The 20,680-nt window shown below is 41.8% G+C and overlaps 1 protein-coding gene across 2 annotated transcripts; it reads left to right on the plus strand.

Moving 5' to 3' along the window:
• The first annotated feature begins 100 nt into the window (after positions 1-100).
• tbx19 (T-box transcription factor 19) lies at positions 101-18,827 on the plus strand. Of its 2 annotated transcripts, XM_061779849.1 has the most exons (9): positions 101-695; positions 843-1,051; positions 4,030-4,309; positions 6,079-6,213; positions 10,644-10,705; positions 10,839-10,897; positions 16,006-16,158; positions 17,062-17,152; positions 17,221-18,827. In XM_061779849.1, the coding sequence occupies exons 1-9, from the start codon at positions 540-542 to the stop codon at positions 17,384-17,386; spliced, it is 1,311 nt and encodes a 436-aa protein (XP_061635833.1). In that variant the 5' UTR covers positions 101-539; the 3' UTR covers positions 17,387-18,827. The 2 variants fall into 2 exon arrangements, with proteins under 2 accessions (XP_061635833.1, XP_061635841.1); XM_061779857.1 differs by lacking the exon at positions 101-695 and having other exon boundaries at positions 702-1,051.
• The last annotated feature ends 1,853 nt before the right edge of the window (positions 18,828-20,680 follow it).

The following is a 20,680-nucleotide window of genomic DNA, read 5'->3' on the forward strand; positions in this document are numbered from 1 at the left end:
TGTGACCTGCTGATGTTTTCCTGCCTCCTTTGTTCACGCTGTCTTTATGCCTGACGACAGGCTAAAGCCCCTAAATCTCCTTGCTGATTAAATCACACACACATCACACACATGCACGTATCAGGTGTCGTGGGTTTCCAGATGTTTGACCTCTTGTCAGTTTCACGCTTCTGCTCACAGATGTGTGTGTGTGTTTGTGTGTGTGTTTTAACTTCAATATTCTAAGCTGATATTTAAATGTTAGTGTGTCACTGTCATTGGCGCTTGCCTTGAGAACAGAAAACGCAAATCTCTTTCTCAACAGGAATTTGTGTTTTTCATCCTTTTGGGCTGTGTAATCAAGTGGCACTGGCAAAGGCTTGAATGAAAGTAGGAGTACATATTCTCAAGTTTTTCTCCAAGCAGTCTTTTCTGGAATGTGACTTTTCTTCATTTAGCTACATGGATGTGCTCTTATTTGGAAAAAATACTTTGTCACTAAGTATTCAAGAAAAACACATAGGATATTTTGAATAATGTAATGTAATTGTTGGTGTGTTATGTGTGTTTGCAGCTTGACTGTAGTTAAGAGTGGCGAGGGAGGAGCTTTATGTCTGATTGTGTTCAGTTGCTTGCTGACCCCTTTCATATTCCCATCCAAACATTTTTTAGCGTTCATCTTTCTATCAGTCCCCTTTGGGATTCTTTCATTTCAGGTGAGTGTGACTTTTTATTTTATTTTTTATTTAGAAATTATTATTATTGTTTTTTTTGTTTAAACTACAATTCTTTAAGTATGGTCATCATTCGAGACCGAGGCCTAGCGACGGCATGGTGAAAACTCATTTGATTGTCTCATGCAGATGAAGGTGGGGAAGCAACAGGATGCTGGTGAGACTTCACCGGAGCTCTGCATATCGCGGCTGCTGACCGCGGTGGAGCGCGAGCTGCAAGCCGGGCAGGAGAAGGGTGACCCCACAGAAAGAGGGCTACAGGTCACCCTGGAGGGCGCTGAGCTGTGGAGGAAGTTCCAACACATCACCAACGAGATGATAGTCACCAAGAGCGGCCGGTGAGTAGCCTTCTAAAATAAAAGCATTTGCATTAGACAAGCTAATGAAAGAAAGTTACAACTCCCAATGTACATTCTTAGTTTAGTTGAAGCTCTATAGTAGCGATTCCCAACTACATTAGTCGACAGTGAGAAATTATCAGGTGTGCCGCGGGAATTTTACTTCAATAAATTGTGGCTTCCAGTGATTAAGTATATCAGTGTTGTCATGGTGGGTTGAGCTCCAACAGCGTGAGATTGTTGAAGTGCTGAAGCTGATTGGAATGCAGATGTGTGAACGCGTCCAGTTGTCCATGTTCACACCCACGCTAAAACCATGGATCACCATTACCAAGAAGGATTTTCTGTTTCTTTTATTCATTTTTAGTAGTAATTCTCAGATTAACAAACTGACAATTGTCATGTCTGAAATAGTTTTAATGAATGAATAATTACTTAATTGAATAACATACTGCACACAATTGTTTACATTTTTTTTGTGCTGCTCTTTGCGATGGGTGCTGTGTTATTCTGGCTCTTTGCTTATCTGGGAGGCCCCCCGTCTTAACGATTAACTCCACGAGTGTGTTTTCTGTCTTTGGCTTTTGCGTGTTTAGAGGTGATGCCACCGCGAATGGCAAAGAGAACAATATGATGATGACCAATTCATTTGGGTGTAGGATAAACTAAGGAAAGAGGTACAGGTGTCTGGCCGCACAGTACAATTAAGTGCTAAAATTTGTCATAAAATTAATAAAAACCCCACAGTAGATGACATTCAACTATGTATTTATTTTTTAACATAATCAACATTTTAATCAAATAGGGTAACTCAAATGATCAAATTTAACAAATAAATGAATACCTGGCAATAATAATAATAAAAGTATTCAAAATTAAAACATTAAAACTTTGCTACTCTGCTCTGAATAACTGAAATAAAAATAAAGCATCCAATCAGGTCTATTTACAACAAGGATGCTACTTAGCAGGAGCACCCTCCTTAGTGCCATCTCCTGGAGGATTTTTATGACCTCACTCTGGTTTAGTTGTCTTGCTCAATAGCAAGTAGGAGAAGAGCAGCGTCTTTCAGAAATCAGTAACTCACTTTGGGGTAGTTAACAATAAGCCATTTGTTATGCCAATAAAATCAAATAGCTACATCACACTTTCCTATTTATTAATAATTTTTGTATGCTGCTCTGACAGAGCATTATGCAGTATTTTGACTTCTACAAATATGAAATTGTAATGTTAATTAATTACATAGCAAACGTATTCCTCAATTGTAATCCTCAACTGTTGACATATAGATGCTTGCATGAAAATATCTTCTTGATTGCACGCAGAACAGTGTTGGCCAGGATGTTGTAATATATTCTATTTTCATCACTTTATTGTAAGCGGCTCGGTAGCCGACTGGTTACCACCTCCGCCTTTTTTGCATGTTCTCCCCGTGCCTGTGTGGGTTTTTTCTGGTTTCCTCCCACATTCCAAAAACATGCGTGGTAGGTTAGTTGAAGACTCTAAATTACCCATATATGTGAGTTTGAATGGTTTGTCTATATGTGCTCTGCGATTGGCTGGGACCATACCCGCGACCCTACTGAGGATAAGCGGTACAGAGATGGATAATTTTATTGTGAGAAAGCTACTTGAAAATAGTTAAACTGTCTTCAAATTCTATCAGTATACGGTATATCTCTCCAAACGTCAGTAAAAAGCAGGACAAGGCTTTGAAATCACTGATTTCATGAGCGCAAAATATATAGGCTATGTGTTATGCATGGATACCCGTTGTAGGCAAGCCTTTTCAGTGGGTGTAACGCCAAAATTCCCTTACCCTTCTTTTTTATGTACGTACAGGAAACTTTGGGCCAGTAGCATCGTAATGTTTTCAGTGGCACTATTTATACAGTGCTGTGAAAAAGTATCGGTGCCCTTCCCAAATACGTATGTTTTTGCATGGTTTCCCCATTTTAATGTTTAAGATCATCAAACAAACGTAAATATCAGACAAATATAACCCAAGTGAGCTTAAAATACGGATTTTAAATGGTGATTTCATTTATTAAGGAAGAAAAACTGTTCAAAGTTACCTGGCCCTTTGTGGAATAAGTAATGGGCCCCTAAACCTAATAATCCTCAGCAGCAACAATTTAAATCAAGAGACACAATTCTCACAAGAACTCAAATGTATGTCCCCCAGATATCAAAACAGTTACTGAGAATTTATGACAAGGGGAGGGTTTTTGTATTTTTTCAATATTGAAGAATGAAGAAAAAATGGACTCCAGCAGAAAGGGAATTTTTCTAATCCAGGGTGAAGGGGCAGGTGCATGAGGACCACTAAGGGTTTGTCTGTGCAGTTGAAATAGAATTTTCCCTTGATCATAATGAGTATAATACCTTCTAAAAAGCTATGAAGCCTTATCTCCTGCTGCACATTCCTTACTTGTCATCAAGTTAAGGTTTATTACTCAATTTACTGTTGACATCATTTAACCTATTTTAACACCTATATGGGAATTAAGAGTGTAATCATGTTATTACATCTTAATTTGTGCCTCTTCCCTCCTTCCTTCTGCAAACATTTGTCCAATTTGTTCTCTAACGAGGAGGTGAACAGCAAAATTCACAACAGGCCTTGACCAATACATTTCCTGGTTCAGTTGTAATTGGTGTTTAAACAGCAGTCCCCTTGTTCATGACAATAAAAGGTGATTCTTCTTCTTCTTCTTCTTCTTTATCATGCATGCTTTTCACATTTTGAAAGGCATAGAAGTGGATGTCCTTGGAAATTGACAAGCATCACACACCTGTGTTGCCATTTGTAAATGTGATAGTGCCTTTTAGGTTCATCCTAAAATTTCACGGCAAAAGCCCAATAATACCTAACCTTTTGTGAGTAGCGTATGTTTGACTTATAAGCACCATTCACAAGGACCAAACCAATTTCCCATTTGCTCAACTGAATGTTTGTCATGTGCTTGCTCCAGACGCATGTTTCCTGTCCTGAAGGTCAGCGTGTCAGGTCTAGACCCGAGTTCCATGTATTCATTCCTGCTCGACTTCATCCCGGCCGACGATTGCCGCTGGAAGTTTGTCAACGGTGAATGGCTGGTGGCGGGCCAGGCAGAGGGACGCAGTGAGGGCCGTGACAATGGTGGAATCTACATCCACCCGGACTCACCCAACTTTGGAGCTCATTGGATGAAAGCGGCGGTGACCTTTAACAAGGTCAAACTGACCAACAACCAAGTCAATGGAGAAGGACAGGTATCACAAAGTAGTTGAGATGTTCAAAGTTAAACTTCATGTGGCTGTCAATGTATTTATACTTACTTACTGTCAGTATTCAGAAGATTACTTAATGAGTTGCCCTGTTGAAAATATAATAGTGGAGGACCTATTTCAGTTACTTTCTCAAAGTAATGTAAATAATTACATTTAATCACATTTTGATTACTCTTCATTTTGAATCAATGCTTCAGCAGGACCCTTCGATGTTTCCTCTAAAAAAGTGGAATAAAGCCATAGATTATTCAGAATGAATCGAATATTGATCTTTACACAAATGATAAACTGATAATAAAACATGGAATTTAAATAATAAAAATTGGTTGGTACCTTATATGTGTGCAGCATGTGGAAAATCACCAAGCCATATGACCCAATGACAAATGTGCACAATTTAGACACTTGCTTCATATGACAACCCAGATACTGTAAGTGAATGTTCAATAAAAAAAGTCCAAAATTATTAAGATGAAACTGTTCAAAAGTCAATGTTCAATGTGACCTTTAGTCAATGTGTTTAAGAGTGTAACTATGAGTCTCACCTTTTCAAAATCATGGCCAAAATAATAGATTGGACCAGAAGCGGGCACTTCGAGGAATTTTTATTTGGAAAAAATTTGACACTCCAACAGAATGGCACAATCAGAGCGACCCAATCACAAGCATCGGCGTTTGAAGGAGGAAGTGATGTGAAGAAAATCTGAGCTTTTGCAGCTATTTTTAAAATGTTACTAAAAAGTAAAACTAACCCTAACCCCTGTAAACAGAAATTGCCATAAGCAACTGTAATTTAATTACACAATTTCTCCCAGTAATGTAATGGATTACAATCGCATACGTTTTGTAAAATCTTCAAACTGTTTTTATAAATCTTGTTCCATGTAATTAGTTACTCCCCAACACTGCTTACGAACTTACTGTTGCTGATTTCTCATAATTCACTGTGCCAGACAAATACCATTTATTCATTTGTCTTTTTGTCTTGCATTTTGTTAACATTTATTTCTCTTATTCACAGTATGCGTATTTCGGACATTTCAGAGAATGGATAATGGTTACAGTATATTAAATATTTTTTTTTTGCTCTTGTTCCGCTATTGTGCTGGAGTGGGAGAGAGCACCACCTGTAATAATCCACTTCACTGGCTCTTCTCACACACTTCATCTGCGTGCCCCCTCGTAACCACGGGAACGCCATAAACACATTTTAATTGGTCGGCTGCGCTTTAATGCACTTCCTTTGTAGAGGTTCTCAGTCATCACTCAGAGGCCTCACACACAGACCCACACAGGGCAGTAATGCAGTGTTGGAGCTGGGCCGTAATCAAATAATTGATCATCCTATTTGTGCATTATGGTAATTATGTTTTTTGCTGGGAAATTAATTTACCCATCATGTCTGAGAGAGATGAGAGCGAAGGTAAACTATATTCAAAGAGCCTACATACACTCCAGCTTACATGGGGACCTTGCATTTATGCTCATACACACGCATGCACACACGCAGTCGCACGCGCGCGCACACACACACACACACACACACCTAACCAGGGCACCCATGAAGCCAGCCTCTCAAATAGAACATCGTTTGTTCTTTTGTGTTGTCCTGGAGGGCCAAGATTGATAAATTGAGCCTCGTTAGCATTTGGGGCTGATTCAAAGAAGAGTGTTTGGACAAAAGACAAAAATGGCTTTAATCTGTGCACTCATGGTGAACAAACGCGTGTGTTTTTGTGTTTGTCTTCCAGATCATGTTAAAATCGCTTCATAAGTATGAGCCTCATCTGCACATTGTGTGTTTGGGCTCTCAACATCGTGTAGTTTCCAACATTTCCTTCAAAGAGACTCAGTTCATCACGGTCACCGCCTACCAGAACGAAGAGGTACAGTACTTGTTTAACATGATACGTCATCATGATTGGCACCTCAAAACCTCAAACCCTCTTCAAACTCACCTTAAAGGTTCCGTATTTTGCTAGACCATCTTTTTCTAGTATTTGGGATGTAATAATGTCTGTATGGTGCCTCAGTAAACGTGAAATATGAAATAAAATGGTCGACGCATTCCTGAGTTCCAGACATTTTTCTGCCAAAAGGCCTGAAATCAGGTCATTCGAATATCTCGATCTTATCTCCGTCACTAGCAAAGATCACCGCCTTCCCTTTCCGCTTCCGAGCCAGCACTGTCAACATTACAAACACGTGTGCTCTCACAAGTGGGTCTTCTACACTGAGGCATCCAATCAGAGGAAAGGGGGCAGTCTTAGCCAAATATGGACAAACCGGATTCAAAACTGGGTCAAACAGAAGTAGTTGTCAGAGGGGCCTTTTCTGGAGACTTGTCTGACAAAACTAAGGTGTTTTTTTTAAATTATTGATTTATTTATTTATTTTTAAATGAAATTGACACTTTTATACTAAGTCCATGTTAGAAAGTCACTCTATGGAGGTCGAAATAGCCAAAATATGGGACCTTTAATCAAGAAATAAAAATGTGGTTGTACATTGATGACAACAGCTGAATGAGCCTCTTGTGATGTGTTTTGTAAGTTTTTTTCTTTTGACCTTGTATGGTGAAGTTGTGAATCTGAAATTCAAAGAGAGGTAGCCTACTATATAGCCCAGGGGTAGTATTTTAACCACTGAATATCTCCATTTGGTTGTGTGCTGCAACTTAATGAAAATCATGTGCTGTAAAAAGAGCGTGTCGACTTTTTAGTAAAGGTTTCGCTTAATGAGATTCTTCCACAATTCAACTTTGTCTTGTTTGAAGTGCTGATCAGTTTGCATTTGAAACAGTCTGGATCTTGAGGGTTCTATTTTCGGTCAAATGGTGTTTAGATTTCCACACCAGGAAGTGTTTTGCAAGACAATCATTCACACTGTTATTGATTTCATAATAAAGTGAACATCCTGCCCAAACTTTCTTTCTTGGACATGGTAATTTACATTACAAGTCCACTTTCAAGATTTTTTTTGTCCTCATTATAACAGTCTTGCGGTCATGTTTTTTAAAAATGCAAATGACACTTTTATACTAAGTCTATGTTAGAGGGGCACTTTATGGAAGTCTAAATAGTCAAAATATGGGACCTTTAAAGGGGACATATATGGCCTTAGACGGACGGGGTCGAAGGAATTATGAAGTTCAAAATAGCAGTTAGTGTTCATGCAAAACCTTCAGGCTACTGCCATAAATAAAAGTCAGGAAAAGCCTAATCGAACAACTGAAATTAATTTGGGGTTAATCAGAAGCGCTTAAAATGTTGGCAGGTGTGTGGTGACTCCCATTTAACTTTAACATTTAAATGTGTAAATTTGTTAATTCTGAACACATTCACATCCCCAACTATAAGAGACACACTTGTACAACCAAATTATTTCAGTTTATTTTTACTTCCTCTCTTGAAAAGAAAAAAAAAATCAATTGAGTTGTATAGGTTATAGGTCGCGGCACGGTGGACGACTGGTTAGCAGATCTGCCTCACAGTTCTGAGGACTGGTGTTCAAATCCCGGTCCCACCTGTGTAGAGTTTGCATGTTCTCCCCGTGCCTGTGTGGGTTATCTCCGGGTACTCCGGTTTCCTCCCACATCCCAAAAACATGCATGGTAGGTTAATTGAAGACTTTAAATTGCCCGTAGGTGTGAATGTGAATGCGAAGGGTTGTTTGTTTATATGTGCCCTGCGATTGCCTAGCGACAAGTTCAGGTTGTACCCCGCCTCTCGCCTGAAGATAGCTGGGATAGGCTCCAGCATGCCCACGACCCTAGTGACGATGAGCGGTACAGAAAATAGACGGATGGAGGTTATAGGTCAAATTAAAGGTGGAAACATTTTTGAAATTATTTATCTTGCTCTCATGTGTTTATATCACAAAAACCTGGCATTTGAACAGGGGTGTGTAGACTACAGTATATCCACCTTGAAAATATAGGGGATGGTGGTATTTGTGTTTGCTGATGTCTCCTGCATGCGTCACATACACAGTTCCTTACACGTACACTAATTGACAAGTGTAAATCAGCAAGTGCTGACTCCATGAAGGAAAATACAATCTATCCTGTCTTTGTTGTGGCGTTGCAGTTGGCACTATAGAGTGTCCTAGAATTCTTGATCCTTGGGGTATAATGACGAAAATGCAGCCCTATGGGGGCACAAGCCATTGCAAACTGTAGGCCGGTCCCAAGCCCGGATATATGCAGAGGGTTGCGTCAGGAAACAAATATGAGCGTTCATCCAAAGAATTCCATACCGGATCGGTCGTGGCCCAAGTTAACGTCCGCCACCGGAGCCGTCAACCTGCAGGGCGCCGTTGGAAATTCAGCTACTGTGGGTTGAAGTCGAAGAAGAAGAAGCGGTGGAAAGCGGGTTCTGTGGCAGAAAGATCTACAAGAGCGGAGGTAGAAGCATGCAGGTGGATTACATCTTGTGCAGATGATGTAATCTGAAGGAGGTTACCGACTGTAAAGTTGTGGTAGGGGAGAGTGTGGCTAGACAGCATAGGATGGTGGTGTGTAAAATGACTCTGGTGGTCAGGAGGAAGATTAGGAAGACAAAGGCAGAGCAGAGACCCATGTGGTAGAAGCTGAGACAGGACGAGTGTTGTGCAGCTTTTTAGGAAGAGGTGGACAGGAGGAGCTTCCAGAAGACTGGACCACTGCAGCCAAGGTGATCAGAGAGCCAGGCAGGAGAGTACTTGGTGTATCTTCTGGCAGGAAAGGAGAGAAGGAGACTTAGTGGTGGAACCTCACAGTACAGGAAAGCATACAAGGAAAAAGGTTAGCTAAGAAAAAGTGGGACACTGAGAGGACCTAGGAGAGGCGAAAGGAATACATTGAGATGCGACACGGGAAAGGTAGAGGTGGCAAAGGCCAAACAAGAGGCATATGATGACATGTATGGCAGGTTGGACACTAAACAAGGAGACAAGGATCTATACAGGTTGGCCAGACAGAGGGATAGAGATGGGAAGGATGTGCAGCAGGTTAGAGTGATTAAGGATAGAGATGGAAATATGTTGACTGGTGCCAGCAATGTCCTAGCTAGATGGAAAAAATACTTTGAGGAGTTGATGAATGAGGAAAATGAGAGAGAAGGGAGAGTAGAAGAGGCAAGTGTGGTGGACCAGGAAGTGGCAATGATTAGTAAGGGAGAAGTTAGAACGGCATTAAAGAGGATGAAAAATGGAAAGGCAGTTGGTCCTGATGACATTCCTGTGGAGGTATGGAAGGATCTAGGAGAGGTGGCTGTGGCTGTGGAGTGTGGTGTGACAGACGAATTTAAGGTGAAGCTGGGACTGCATCAGGGATCAGCCCTGAGCCCCTTCCTGTTTGCAGTGGTGATGGATAGGCTGACAGATGAGGTTAGACTGGAATCCCCGTAGACCGTGATCTTTGCAGATGACATTGTGATCTGCAGTGAAAGCAGGGAGCAGGTGGAGGAACAGTTAGAAAGATGGAGGCATGCACTGGAAAGCAGAGGAATGAAGATTAGCCGAAGTAAGACAGAATATATGTGCATGAATGAGAGGGGTGGTGGGGGAAGAGTGAGGCTACAGGGAGAAGAGATAGCAAGGGTGGAGGACTTTAAATACTTGGGTCAACCGTCCAGAGCAATGGTGAGTGTGGTCTGGAAGTGAAGAAACAGGTCCAAGCAGGTTGGAACGGGTGGAGGAAGGTGTCAGGTGTGTTATGTGACAGAAGAGTCTCTGCTCGGATGAAGGGCAAAGTTCATAAAACAGTGGTGAGGCCAGCCATGATGTACGGATTAGAGACAGTGACACTGAAGAGACAACAGGAAGCAGAGCTGGAGGTGGCGGAAATGAAGATGTTGAGGTTCGCTCTCGGAGTGACCACGCTGGATAAAATTAGAAATGAGCTCATCAGAGGGACAGCCAAGGTTCGATGTTTTGGAGTTAGTTAGAGAGAGTTACAGAGAGCAGACTTCGATGGTTTGGACACGTCCAGAGGAGAAATAGTGAGTATATTGGTCGAAGGATGATGAGGATGGAGCTGCTAGGCAAGAGAAAGCTAGAGGAAGACCAACGAGAAGGTTGATGGATGTCGTGAGGGCAGTTGGTGTTCGAGAGGAGAATGCAGGAGATAGGCTTGCATGGAAAAGAATGATGCGCTGACAAGCCCAAAGGAAAAGAAGAAGGGGTATATTGACGAAAGCATGTCACACACCACGGAACTGTAAAATTGTGGAGGGAAAATACATAATATGTTTCCTTTAAAATGCTCAGTCTGTCACTAATCAGACATCAGAACATGTTGTAACCAGAGAAATGGAAAAATGTGTTTTCTGTGCAGATCACAGCTCTGAAGATCAAACATAACCCTTTCGCCAAAGCCTTTTTGGACACCAAAGACAGGTATGAGTCAACAAAAAAAGACTTTTGTCCTGGGTTATCATGTTTTTTTAACCTTTAACATTTCTCACCAGGATTGCAGAGGATGTTAGCAAACTGTGCAGAGTATTTAACAAGTTTTTTTTTACTTTGCCAGAAACCCAGGTAGGCGGGGCTTGGCAGAGCCAACAGAGACTCATGTTGGGATTCCACCGTGTGAGTTTGTAATTTAATGAACAATGTGCACAAACTGAGAACACAACCATTTATATTCCTTCTGTTCAATTGCGTCCCAGTAGTTTTTATGAAATATACTAGAAAGCTATTTTCTATTATACTCATCCTAGCCTGTTGTGTAGCTTGATAGTTGACACACAGAAACATAGACTGGCCAATCACAGCGCAGCACAAAGAGAGGTATATTTCCTAGCAGTGCTCCGTTGAATTCAATCATACAATTTACGATTTTTGTTTCCTATCGAGTTTTGCTTGTTTCAAAGGTAATTCTATTTAAACGGTGTGCTTGTGGCATCTGCACAAGTGACACACATTCATTTTCGAGGTTGAAGGCAGGCAATCGGAGGGTGTTTGTCTATACAGTAATCCCTGTGACTAGCGAAAAACCGAGAGTAATTGACGCTCCTCCAAAACTGTTTATAATTGCCCATATGAATAGTTTAACTGTAAATATACTACAAACTGATCACAAAACAGTATATCATTTCAAACATCCATCCATTTTCTGAGCCCCTTATCCTCACAAGGGTCGCGGGAGTGCTGGAGCACATCCCAGCTATCATCGGGCAGGAGGCGGGGTACACCCTGAACTGGTCACCAGCCAATCGCAGGACACACGTAAACAAACAACCATTCGCACTCACATTCACACCTAGGGGCAATTTAGAGACTTCAATTAACCTACCATGCATGTCTTTGGGATGTGGGAGGAAACCGGAGTTCCCGGAGAAAACCCATGCAGGCACGGGGAGAACATGCAAACTCCACACAGACGGGGCCGGGGATTGAACCCCAGTCGACCACTGTGCCGCCCATTTCAAACATTACCCGTAAAAATAAATGATTTGCAGATTATTTAATTACGAAATAATGCACTTGTCGTGCATGTTTACATGCACCAAAGACTCTCCGTAACTTCCACTAATAACCCAGGCTAAAATGACCTCCTCCCAACACACAGTTTGTCTTTCAGTCAAGATATGACTTCATCATGCTTCCTTGATTAGTGTACTCGTTCCTATTTAAATAGGGATTTGCCACCATCTTGTGGCATTGTAGGTTATTTCAGGAAGACCACAAAAAACAAGTGAATGAGTAAAAAATACATTAGTGAATAGCTAGGGATAGGTTACACAGGGAAAAAAAAACATGAATATGTGAATTTGAGAATAGTAAACTGCGAATGTGCGGTGGATTACTGTATATACAGTATAATGCAGGGGTCGGCAACTCGTGACTCGAATGTGCGGTGGATTACTGTATATACAGTATAATGCAGGGGTCGGCAACTCGTGGCTCTCTGGTCGCTTTGAAATTAAATACTGTGCCCCTGCTGACAGTGCTGAGTCATATTAGAAAGCAGAGGCTGGTTTTTGGCTCCCAGAAGTAAAAGGCTTCATGGAGCAACTTCCAAGAAGAACACATTTGCTTCTTCCTCAGCTGGTAAATTGCTAGGTAACACTTGGCTAAACTTTGCTTAGTTTCCTACGGAACTGACTGGGAGGTCATTGTATCGCCCATAACCAACAGTCAGGGTTTCATAAAAACCAAGTGCAACATACGGTAATCGTAACCCGACAGTTAAATAAGACACATTCAACGAAGTACTGGAAAAATACACGCAGACGATAAGTATTAACGCCAGTTGTAAGGCAAAAGTTCAGCATTGCATGGCACAATGCATGCTGGATTAGGGTTGCTACGGAACTGCGGGTTGCTCCGGGTGCCTACAACAGCTGCGATGCGACCCCCACTCCTGCGTCGCGCCCAGAGTAGTCTGGTTAAAGTCTCCCAACCAGTTAGGAAACAGGTACGAGTGTGGCCAGAAGGGCCCCTTGAGGTACTTACACCACAGACTGGACCATGTTCAAATAGACTGCCACCTACAACTCCATCACAGACCTTCAGGAGTACACAGAGACTGTTACTGCCTACATCAGCAAGTGCATGGTTGATGTCAACACCACTAAGTCCTTCACTGTTCGTGCCAATCAGAAGCCATGGCTGTCGGGGGAGGTCTACAGACTACTGAATGTCCGCAACGTGGCTTTTAGGTCTGAGGATGAGGAGGGCCTGAGGACAGCCAGGGCCAATCTGTCCCGTGGCATCAGGGAGGCCAAGAGGGAGTACTCCAGGAAGATCGCCCCCCGCTTCAGTGACAGCAGTGACACCAGAAGTCTGTGGTAAGGTATTCAGACCATTACAGACTATAAACCCTCACCACAGAACTGCGATAGCTCCACCTCCCTGCAAAATGAGCTGAATGACTTATTTGCTCACTTTGAGGCACACAACAGCACCCCTGCACACAAGACTCCACCCCCTCCTGGTGACCAAATGCTGACACTGACCCGGGACAGCGTGAAAAGATCTCTCGATGGGATCAACACACGAAAAGCCCCGGGCCCAGAAAACATACCTGGTCGTGTTCTGAGGGACTGTGCAGCTGAACTCACGGATGTCTTCACGGACATCTTCAACACCTCCTTGAGTCAGGGTGTTGTCCCCACGTGCTTCAAAGCCACCACCATCATCCCGGTCCCGAAGAAGTCGTCTCCCTCCTGCCTCAATGACTACCATCTGGTAGTGCTCACTCCCATCCTGATGAAGTGCTTTGAGCGGCTACTCATGCACCACGTCAAGTCCTCCCTCCCCCCTTCCTTGGACCCCCTTCCAGTTTGGATATCAGTCCAACCGGCCTGTTTACACCGATGTCCAGCGGTTGGAGTTCATTAATCCATTGCTCGAGTTGGTCTTCCAACTCGGGCCACCTCGCCTTGTTTCCGCGTTTTGTTTTTCTTTTTTTTCCGTGGAAACTCAGCTTCGTCTTCTTGACTTGGCGAAGCTCATTTTCCTGCTTCCGCCACTTGCGAACCATGGATTCGTTGATCTTGAATTCTCTCGCGGCTGCTCGATTCCCATGTTCCGCCGCGTAACTGATAGCTTGCACTTTAAACTGTGCTAAGCGTGTTTCTTCGTAGGTGCAGTTTTCGACTGCGGTCAAGCCAGCATCCACTCATAAAGTAGCAGTCTACCTAGCCGCCCCTAATTTTGTTCATACTAGGCATTACGGGAATACGTCGCCAACTCGCAGCGAAAGCCACTTTCAAAATAAAAGCTTCCCAATAATACGGACGTCAGTGCTCTTCGGTTAAGGAATGCAACTAGAAAAGTTGATTTGAATCTTGAGATACATTTAAAAATATAGTTTATTTGATATCTTAGGAAAAATAAATGGTAAATGGACTGCACTTATATAGCACTTTATCTACATCATCACAGTGCCCAAAGCGCTTTACAAACACATTCACACACACATTCATAAACCAATGGGCGACTGCCATGCGAGGTGCTGCCGGGCCCACTGGGAGCAAATTAGGGTTCAGTGTCTTGCCCAAGGACATTTCGACATGCGGACAGTCGTAGCAGGGATTCGAACCTGTTCTACCTACTGAGCCAAAGCCACCCCAACATAATCCCATTGGTATCGCAAGACAAGTCCAGATCTGTGTGACAGACCACCAAGGACTCCACTAAAAGAGGTTTGATGAAGATCTGATATTGTAGTTCAAAATAAAAGTCTCCAAAAACTAATCAACTAAATTTTTTAATGCATCTCAAGATTCAAATTAACCTTGCTGGTTGCATTCCTTAACCGAAGAGCATTGACATCCGTATTATTTGGAAGCTTTTATTTTGAAGGTGGCTTTTGCCACGAGTTGGCGACTTATTACTGGAATGCCTAGTACGAACAAAATTAGGCGCCGCTGGCTTGATTGCTACTTTACAAGTGGAGGCTGGCTTGACCGGCGCTATATACCTCCTGGGGGGCGTGCCTCTAGCGTCCTCCTTCACGCGCACCCTTCCCCCTTTACGTCCGCATGCTGTCCTTAGCCACGTCCACTTTTCATCTGTATAAGCAGCGTGTCGGCATGAAATGCTCCCAGTCAGTCAAGCGGAGCGCTCATCACACAACAACATCTATAGATTTTGGAACTCGGTGTACACTTAAGGCGCGTCGCATTATAAGGCGCCCCGTTCATTTTGGAGAAAATTTACGACTTTTAAGTGCGCCTCATAGTCGTGAAAATATGGTAATAGTTACGCATATTAAAGAATTGACAATAAAAGTACCTTGTAAAATGATGACGGCTCACAAAAGCAGTATGACATTTGGTTTGCTGCAGGTGGATAATTTAAGTTTGGCTTTGATTTCATAAATATCTTACAGATAAGGCATATGATTACGCAATGCACTTTACAAAGTAGAGAGTGTTTCTGGCCATGCCGCCCTGTGCGACCGCAGACACGCACATACCTTTTACCGCTGCATACGTGCACGCGTGTGCGGTTCACCTGCTGCTCGGAACACAGTAATGATCTCGAGCAGCAGAGTGGAGCGGAGGGGAGCGTCGTGTCCATTGCGAACAGGTCGCAAATAAATGAATGAATGGGAAACACCGCAGTGGATGCGACTCACTAACAACTGCGCAGAAATTATTTATATGCTATTTATTATTATTATAATATATATTTTTTTTTATTCCGGCGCACCAGGAAAACTTTAGGCGCTCCCAATGGCTAGTCCGTGGGGACCAGCTCATTTACATTGGGGTATGTGCCGCAGTAATAGGGGTCCGGCGATGCCCATGGATATATGCAGTGTTATCCTCACTTCAGATGTCAAAAGGGTCTTGACTCTGTGTTTTTTTTTTTCTCTGGGGGAGACAATCCAAATGGCTCTTTGAGTATGGAAGGTTGCAGACCCCTGGTATAATGTACGGTATTCTCCAAGTCATTCACCACAATAGAAATTATAAGGCGAAAGGGATGGCAAGGAATTGTGTTTTTATTTTATTTTCTGGCCGTCTGGACTGGTCCAGTACTTTTGGTTTGGGGGAATGAGACTTCATTGTTTGGATCGTTAAGTGTGTGATGTGCTTTGTTGGTTTTCCCAAATAAACAACTCCATAAGAACAACAACAAAACACAGACATTTTTGTATTGCCATGTGTGTTGTCTTACATTATTTAAGTACTGTATGTGTGGACCTAAGGTGAAATGTGACTTCTGCCATAACACATCAGGTTGGTCTTTGCGTTCGCCGGGTGGAGGCGGGGCTTTTTCTTATGGCAGCAGTCTTTCGCTTCCATCTCATCATCAACATGGATACAGGCGCCATGGTTATGTGGGACGACACACTCCCTATCCTTACCTGACACACCACTCGCATCCCTCAGGTAACAATACCAATACAGTGGTGCCTTGAGATACAAGTGACCCGACCGTTTTACAAGATACAAGCTGTAGTTCGGCCAATTTGTTGCTTTGAATCGCGAGCAAACATTAATGCAGGGAACTCAACTCCACAACAAGCAACAGTTTGGCAGATAATGAGCAATTCTTCTAAAAAGAAGCTTTAAGCTGTTTATTGCTTTTCACTGTCAAACTAAAGGTAAAACAAAAAGAATTACACCTGTATTTAAATCAACCACATAATATGGTCTGAAAGTCAGCTAGCTTAATGCTAACACATAATGGCAAGTGCCATTAGGCAATGGATATTTGACCACAAATGGTGGAACAACACATGTAAGCAGACAATGTAACAATAGTCAATCATATACAGTATTCTTTATGGTCTCTGAAAACGACTAATAAAACTACAGCTTACTGAGGACAGTCTCTGACTATGTATCCACTGTGTATTATACTGCCCCTAGGTGACCAAAGCGCGCGCACCAGAAGGAGCAGCAAAATGTCCATTGAACTGAAGCAAAAAATGTGGCAAAAATAGTTTAATTTCTTACACTCTATTTAATTTTGGGAGGGAACCCAAATCAATGGCATTTCCATTCATTTCAATGGGGTAAGATAATTTGAAATAAGATTGTTTTGAGTTACCAGTATGGTCACAGAACAAATTAGTCATGTATCAAGGCTCCGCTGTACATCTTTAATAAACATTGTATGACATGACTTGAAATTTAGTGTGAACCCCAGTTGCTTGATTTTTTAAATTTATTTTCCCCCCCACAGTAATATGGTACTTGGTTGACATTATACGCTCAAGACTTGAGATTTCCTTGTGACAAGTTGCACATATGTGACTTCCTCCCACCTGTGCCTCTTTGTGTGTCAAGGTGTTCAGGTGTTATCAGAAGGGTGGAGCTCCACTTCTTCCCATCCCCTTTCCAACAACAACCCTGCAACAGCGGCTTCTCCCAACTCCAAGTGAGTTCCCCGCTCACTATTTCATATCACAATTACATGTTTCATTCATTGGTCACCTGTGTGTTCAGTCAGTATCCTTGTCTGTGGACGATTGGCTGCAGTGAGATAAGCCCCGCCCCTTCGCCATGTGCCATTCTCCAAGGACCAATCAGCAGCGAAAACCTCATGCAACCTCACAGTAGTACTCGACCAGGTGGTGCAGGGTGGGCTCCTGGACCCACCCAGTCTTTCTAAAAAGGCACATGATTGGTTAAACAAGATTCACCATTTACTGCTGGGTATTTATTATTTGAGGGGCTTATAAATATTTATTTGTCAGGAACAGTCTCACTCATGATAGACAAATTATGTTCATCTGGTGTTTCCAACTATAAATATATTTTAAAAATATCTTAGAGGGGACATATAAAAGAAATACTTATTGTTTGTATCCAAATAGTTGTGTGTTGAGTGCCTGCCCACTCAAGTGTGATCTTAAACAACTAAGGAGGTTTTAGACAGTGATAGTAGATAGTGGGATTAAGTAACGTAATATGCACCCTCACACTCAATTTCTCAACAAAAGACAGCTAGGACTAAGTTTCAATAAAAAAGGAGCACTATGATGAGGCTTCTGAAGCACCAAGTATCATTTCAAAGCCAAAAAGTAAGCAGAGCTTCAGTGTTCTCACAGATCAGTATTCGCTAACAGTGTTACCAACATTAGCGTCTGATAATCATGTCGGGCTATTTTGTCGATGTCTCTTTCTTTGGCCATGTCATGCGCCACCCTGCTACATTAATCGACAAGTGTAATTTGGTGGCTTGTGATGAAATGTTGCCTTCACAGGTGATAATGCAATGGAATCTGTATGAGCTTTAAGTATATCTTGTGTATTGTTATGTGTTGCTCCACAAAAATACATTCATTGTCGCTTGATTTGCACCTTTGGTGCTCTGCCTCCGCTAGTTACCAATAGAAGCAAGCAGCTAGCCCCCGCCAAGCAAGACGCAAGAGGAGACAGGCAAACAAGACCCAGCCCACCGGTTTCCATTCAAACACCTAACTCCTTTTTATTCTCACCAAAAAACTAGAAGAGTCTTCTTTGCGAGAGGCTGCTGTCTGTCTCCGCAAATCTGCGTGTGTGAACATGATTGACAACATCCCTCTGTAACACCTTCTGTCTCTACAGCGTCTGATTGGCTGTTCTTGTCCTGCTGTGACAAGTTTTAAAATAATAATCCAAATTAAATTAGGGGCATAAAATGGGGCCAGCGAGGGATCATTTTAATATTCAACTATCAGGTCATACAGACGGTTTCAACATATATGAGGAAAAAATGTTGTTTTTTTAACTGCAAACTCCACCTTTAAATTAGTGTTTAATTAATTCTAAGAATGAGGATGATTTATTGAAATAAACCTGTATGCATTTGATACACACATTTTATCAAATTGTTTTTACCTCATCTACAAATAAGATGGCCCATCTGTTCAATTTAAAAAAAAATGAAATGTGACCCTTGAGCACAAATGTTTGGCCCCCCCCTACTATATATATCAAGTGTTCTTTTTTTATTGTGATGTTTGTCTTGTTGAAACAAGTTTAGCTGCTGCACAGCGCTGATCCGTGTTACTGTGTAATGAAATACAATTATAATAATAAATAAAATCCAATAAATATTATGTAATCTGCTCAGTTGTTGGTGTATACTTTTACTTTAGCTCTTGTGGATTTGTTACAGGAGATGTGACGTCTTACAAGATTTTTGAAGCTCGGGAGAGATAATCAAAGGTTTTGTGTCTGTAAGCCCACTTTGGAAATCTAAAATGATCCCGTCCCCCCAAAAAACCCCAAGAGCCAGCCAAAGTCTTGGCAATAAAGACCACATAATACAGGTACATGCACACATACACAATGTTGTTGAACAAACTGAGTTATAAAGATTGTTTCAAATTATATTACCAAACAAGAAATGAGTCATTTCAAATGTGGGCATATCATCAGTTGAAACTATCACAAGGAAAGCTGAAGTAGTCAGCAGTGTAATTTAGGGGATACAAATGTGCTCGTGACATGATTGGGAAGCAGGCTAGACTAAAATGGTCAGGTGTTACCATGTTGGTAGTACAGCTTGAACCATGGAGTTCAACATAGACTACAGTCGTGTTGTCATTGTGACTTTTAATATGTAATATTAATATTATGCATGTATGTTATGCATATCAATAGTTCCATACACTTTAGGTGTTGCTCATTGTATCATTATATGTCACTGTCAATAATTGTCAATTTGCACTAATTTCACAAATATAACTGGAGCATCTTTTCATTATTACTTTACATTATCCATTTACCAATTATGGGGTGAAATATGTGCCAGCAGGAACTGAATTTGAATCATTTATGCTTGAATTTGAATTGTGAAACTTGAATAATTGCATTAAAAAAATGAATTTGAAAAACATAATTTGAGTTTGTATTGTTTAATTTGAAACACTGCATTTAAAAACCTGTATCATCCCATAGTCCCGTCTCCATATTTTGACTGCAGCTTGGAGAGACTCTTACACGCTCACTTCACTGTGTCCTTGAGTGTCCTAAAAGCACTATAGAAATATTATTATTATTGTTATGTGTGAATATTACTGCTGTGACAATTTAATTTTCCTCACAGGATGGATAAAGTACCTCTATAGTTTCTACCTAAATGTCAGCAGATTGCGCGTGCGTATGAAAGTGGGAAGTAAGGGACATAACAATAGGGAGAAATCACCCAATTAAGCACTATTGAAAAAACAGCAGCAACAGAGTCACAGGGCAAATATCCCACCATCCAATTTCTAAAGTGCTTTAGCTGACTGGGTGAAAGGCGAAAGGCAGACTTCACCATGGATTGCCGGTAGAAAGCATAATAAAGAAGTGGTTTCAAATTAAGGCAAGGCAAACATTGTTGTTTGGGCATATGAACAGATAGCCTGCATTGTCAGGAGAGTTTAAAAGCTGGAGATAGACAATCACAAATCAAATATTGCACATATTGCCACGACACAACGATTATAACACTTACCCCATTCATCTGTGAGAGGGAAATGATTTGCTTTTTATGAAAGTGGATTCAGATGTGGTTATAGAAGACCAAGAGTGCCAAAATTACATAAATACATAACTAAAGAAATAATGAAATGTGTCATAAAGTGATTATTTCAGTATTGATTGAAGTATTTCAATATTTATTCATTTCACTATTTCATCCATCCATCCATTTTCTGAGCCGCTTCTCCTCACGAGGGTCGCGGGCGTGCTGGAGCCTATCCCAGCTATCATCGGGCAGGAGGCGGGGTACACCCTGAACCGCGGTTGCCAGCCAATCACAGGGCACATACAAATAAACAACCATTCGCACTCACATTCACACCTACGGGCAATTTAGAGTCTCCAATGCAATTTAGAGTCTCCAATGCATGTTTTTGGGATGTGGGAGGAAACCGGAGTGCCCGGAGAAAACCCACGCAGGCACGGGGAGAACATGCAAACTCCACACAGG

This window comes from Phyllopteryx taeniolatus, chromosome 1 (genome assembly GCF_024500385.1).
Source record: "Phyllopteryx taeniolatus isolate TA_2022b chromosome 1, UOR_Ptae_1.2, whole genome shotgun sequence".
Classification (NCBI taxonomy): Eukaryota; Metazoa; Chordata; class Actinopteri; order Syngnathiformes; family Syngnathidae; genus Phyllopteryx; species Phyllopteryx taeniolatus.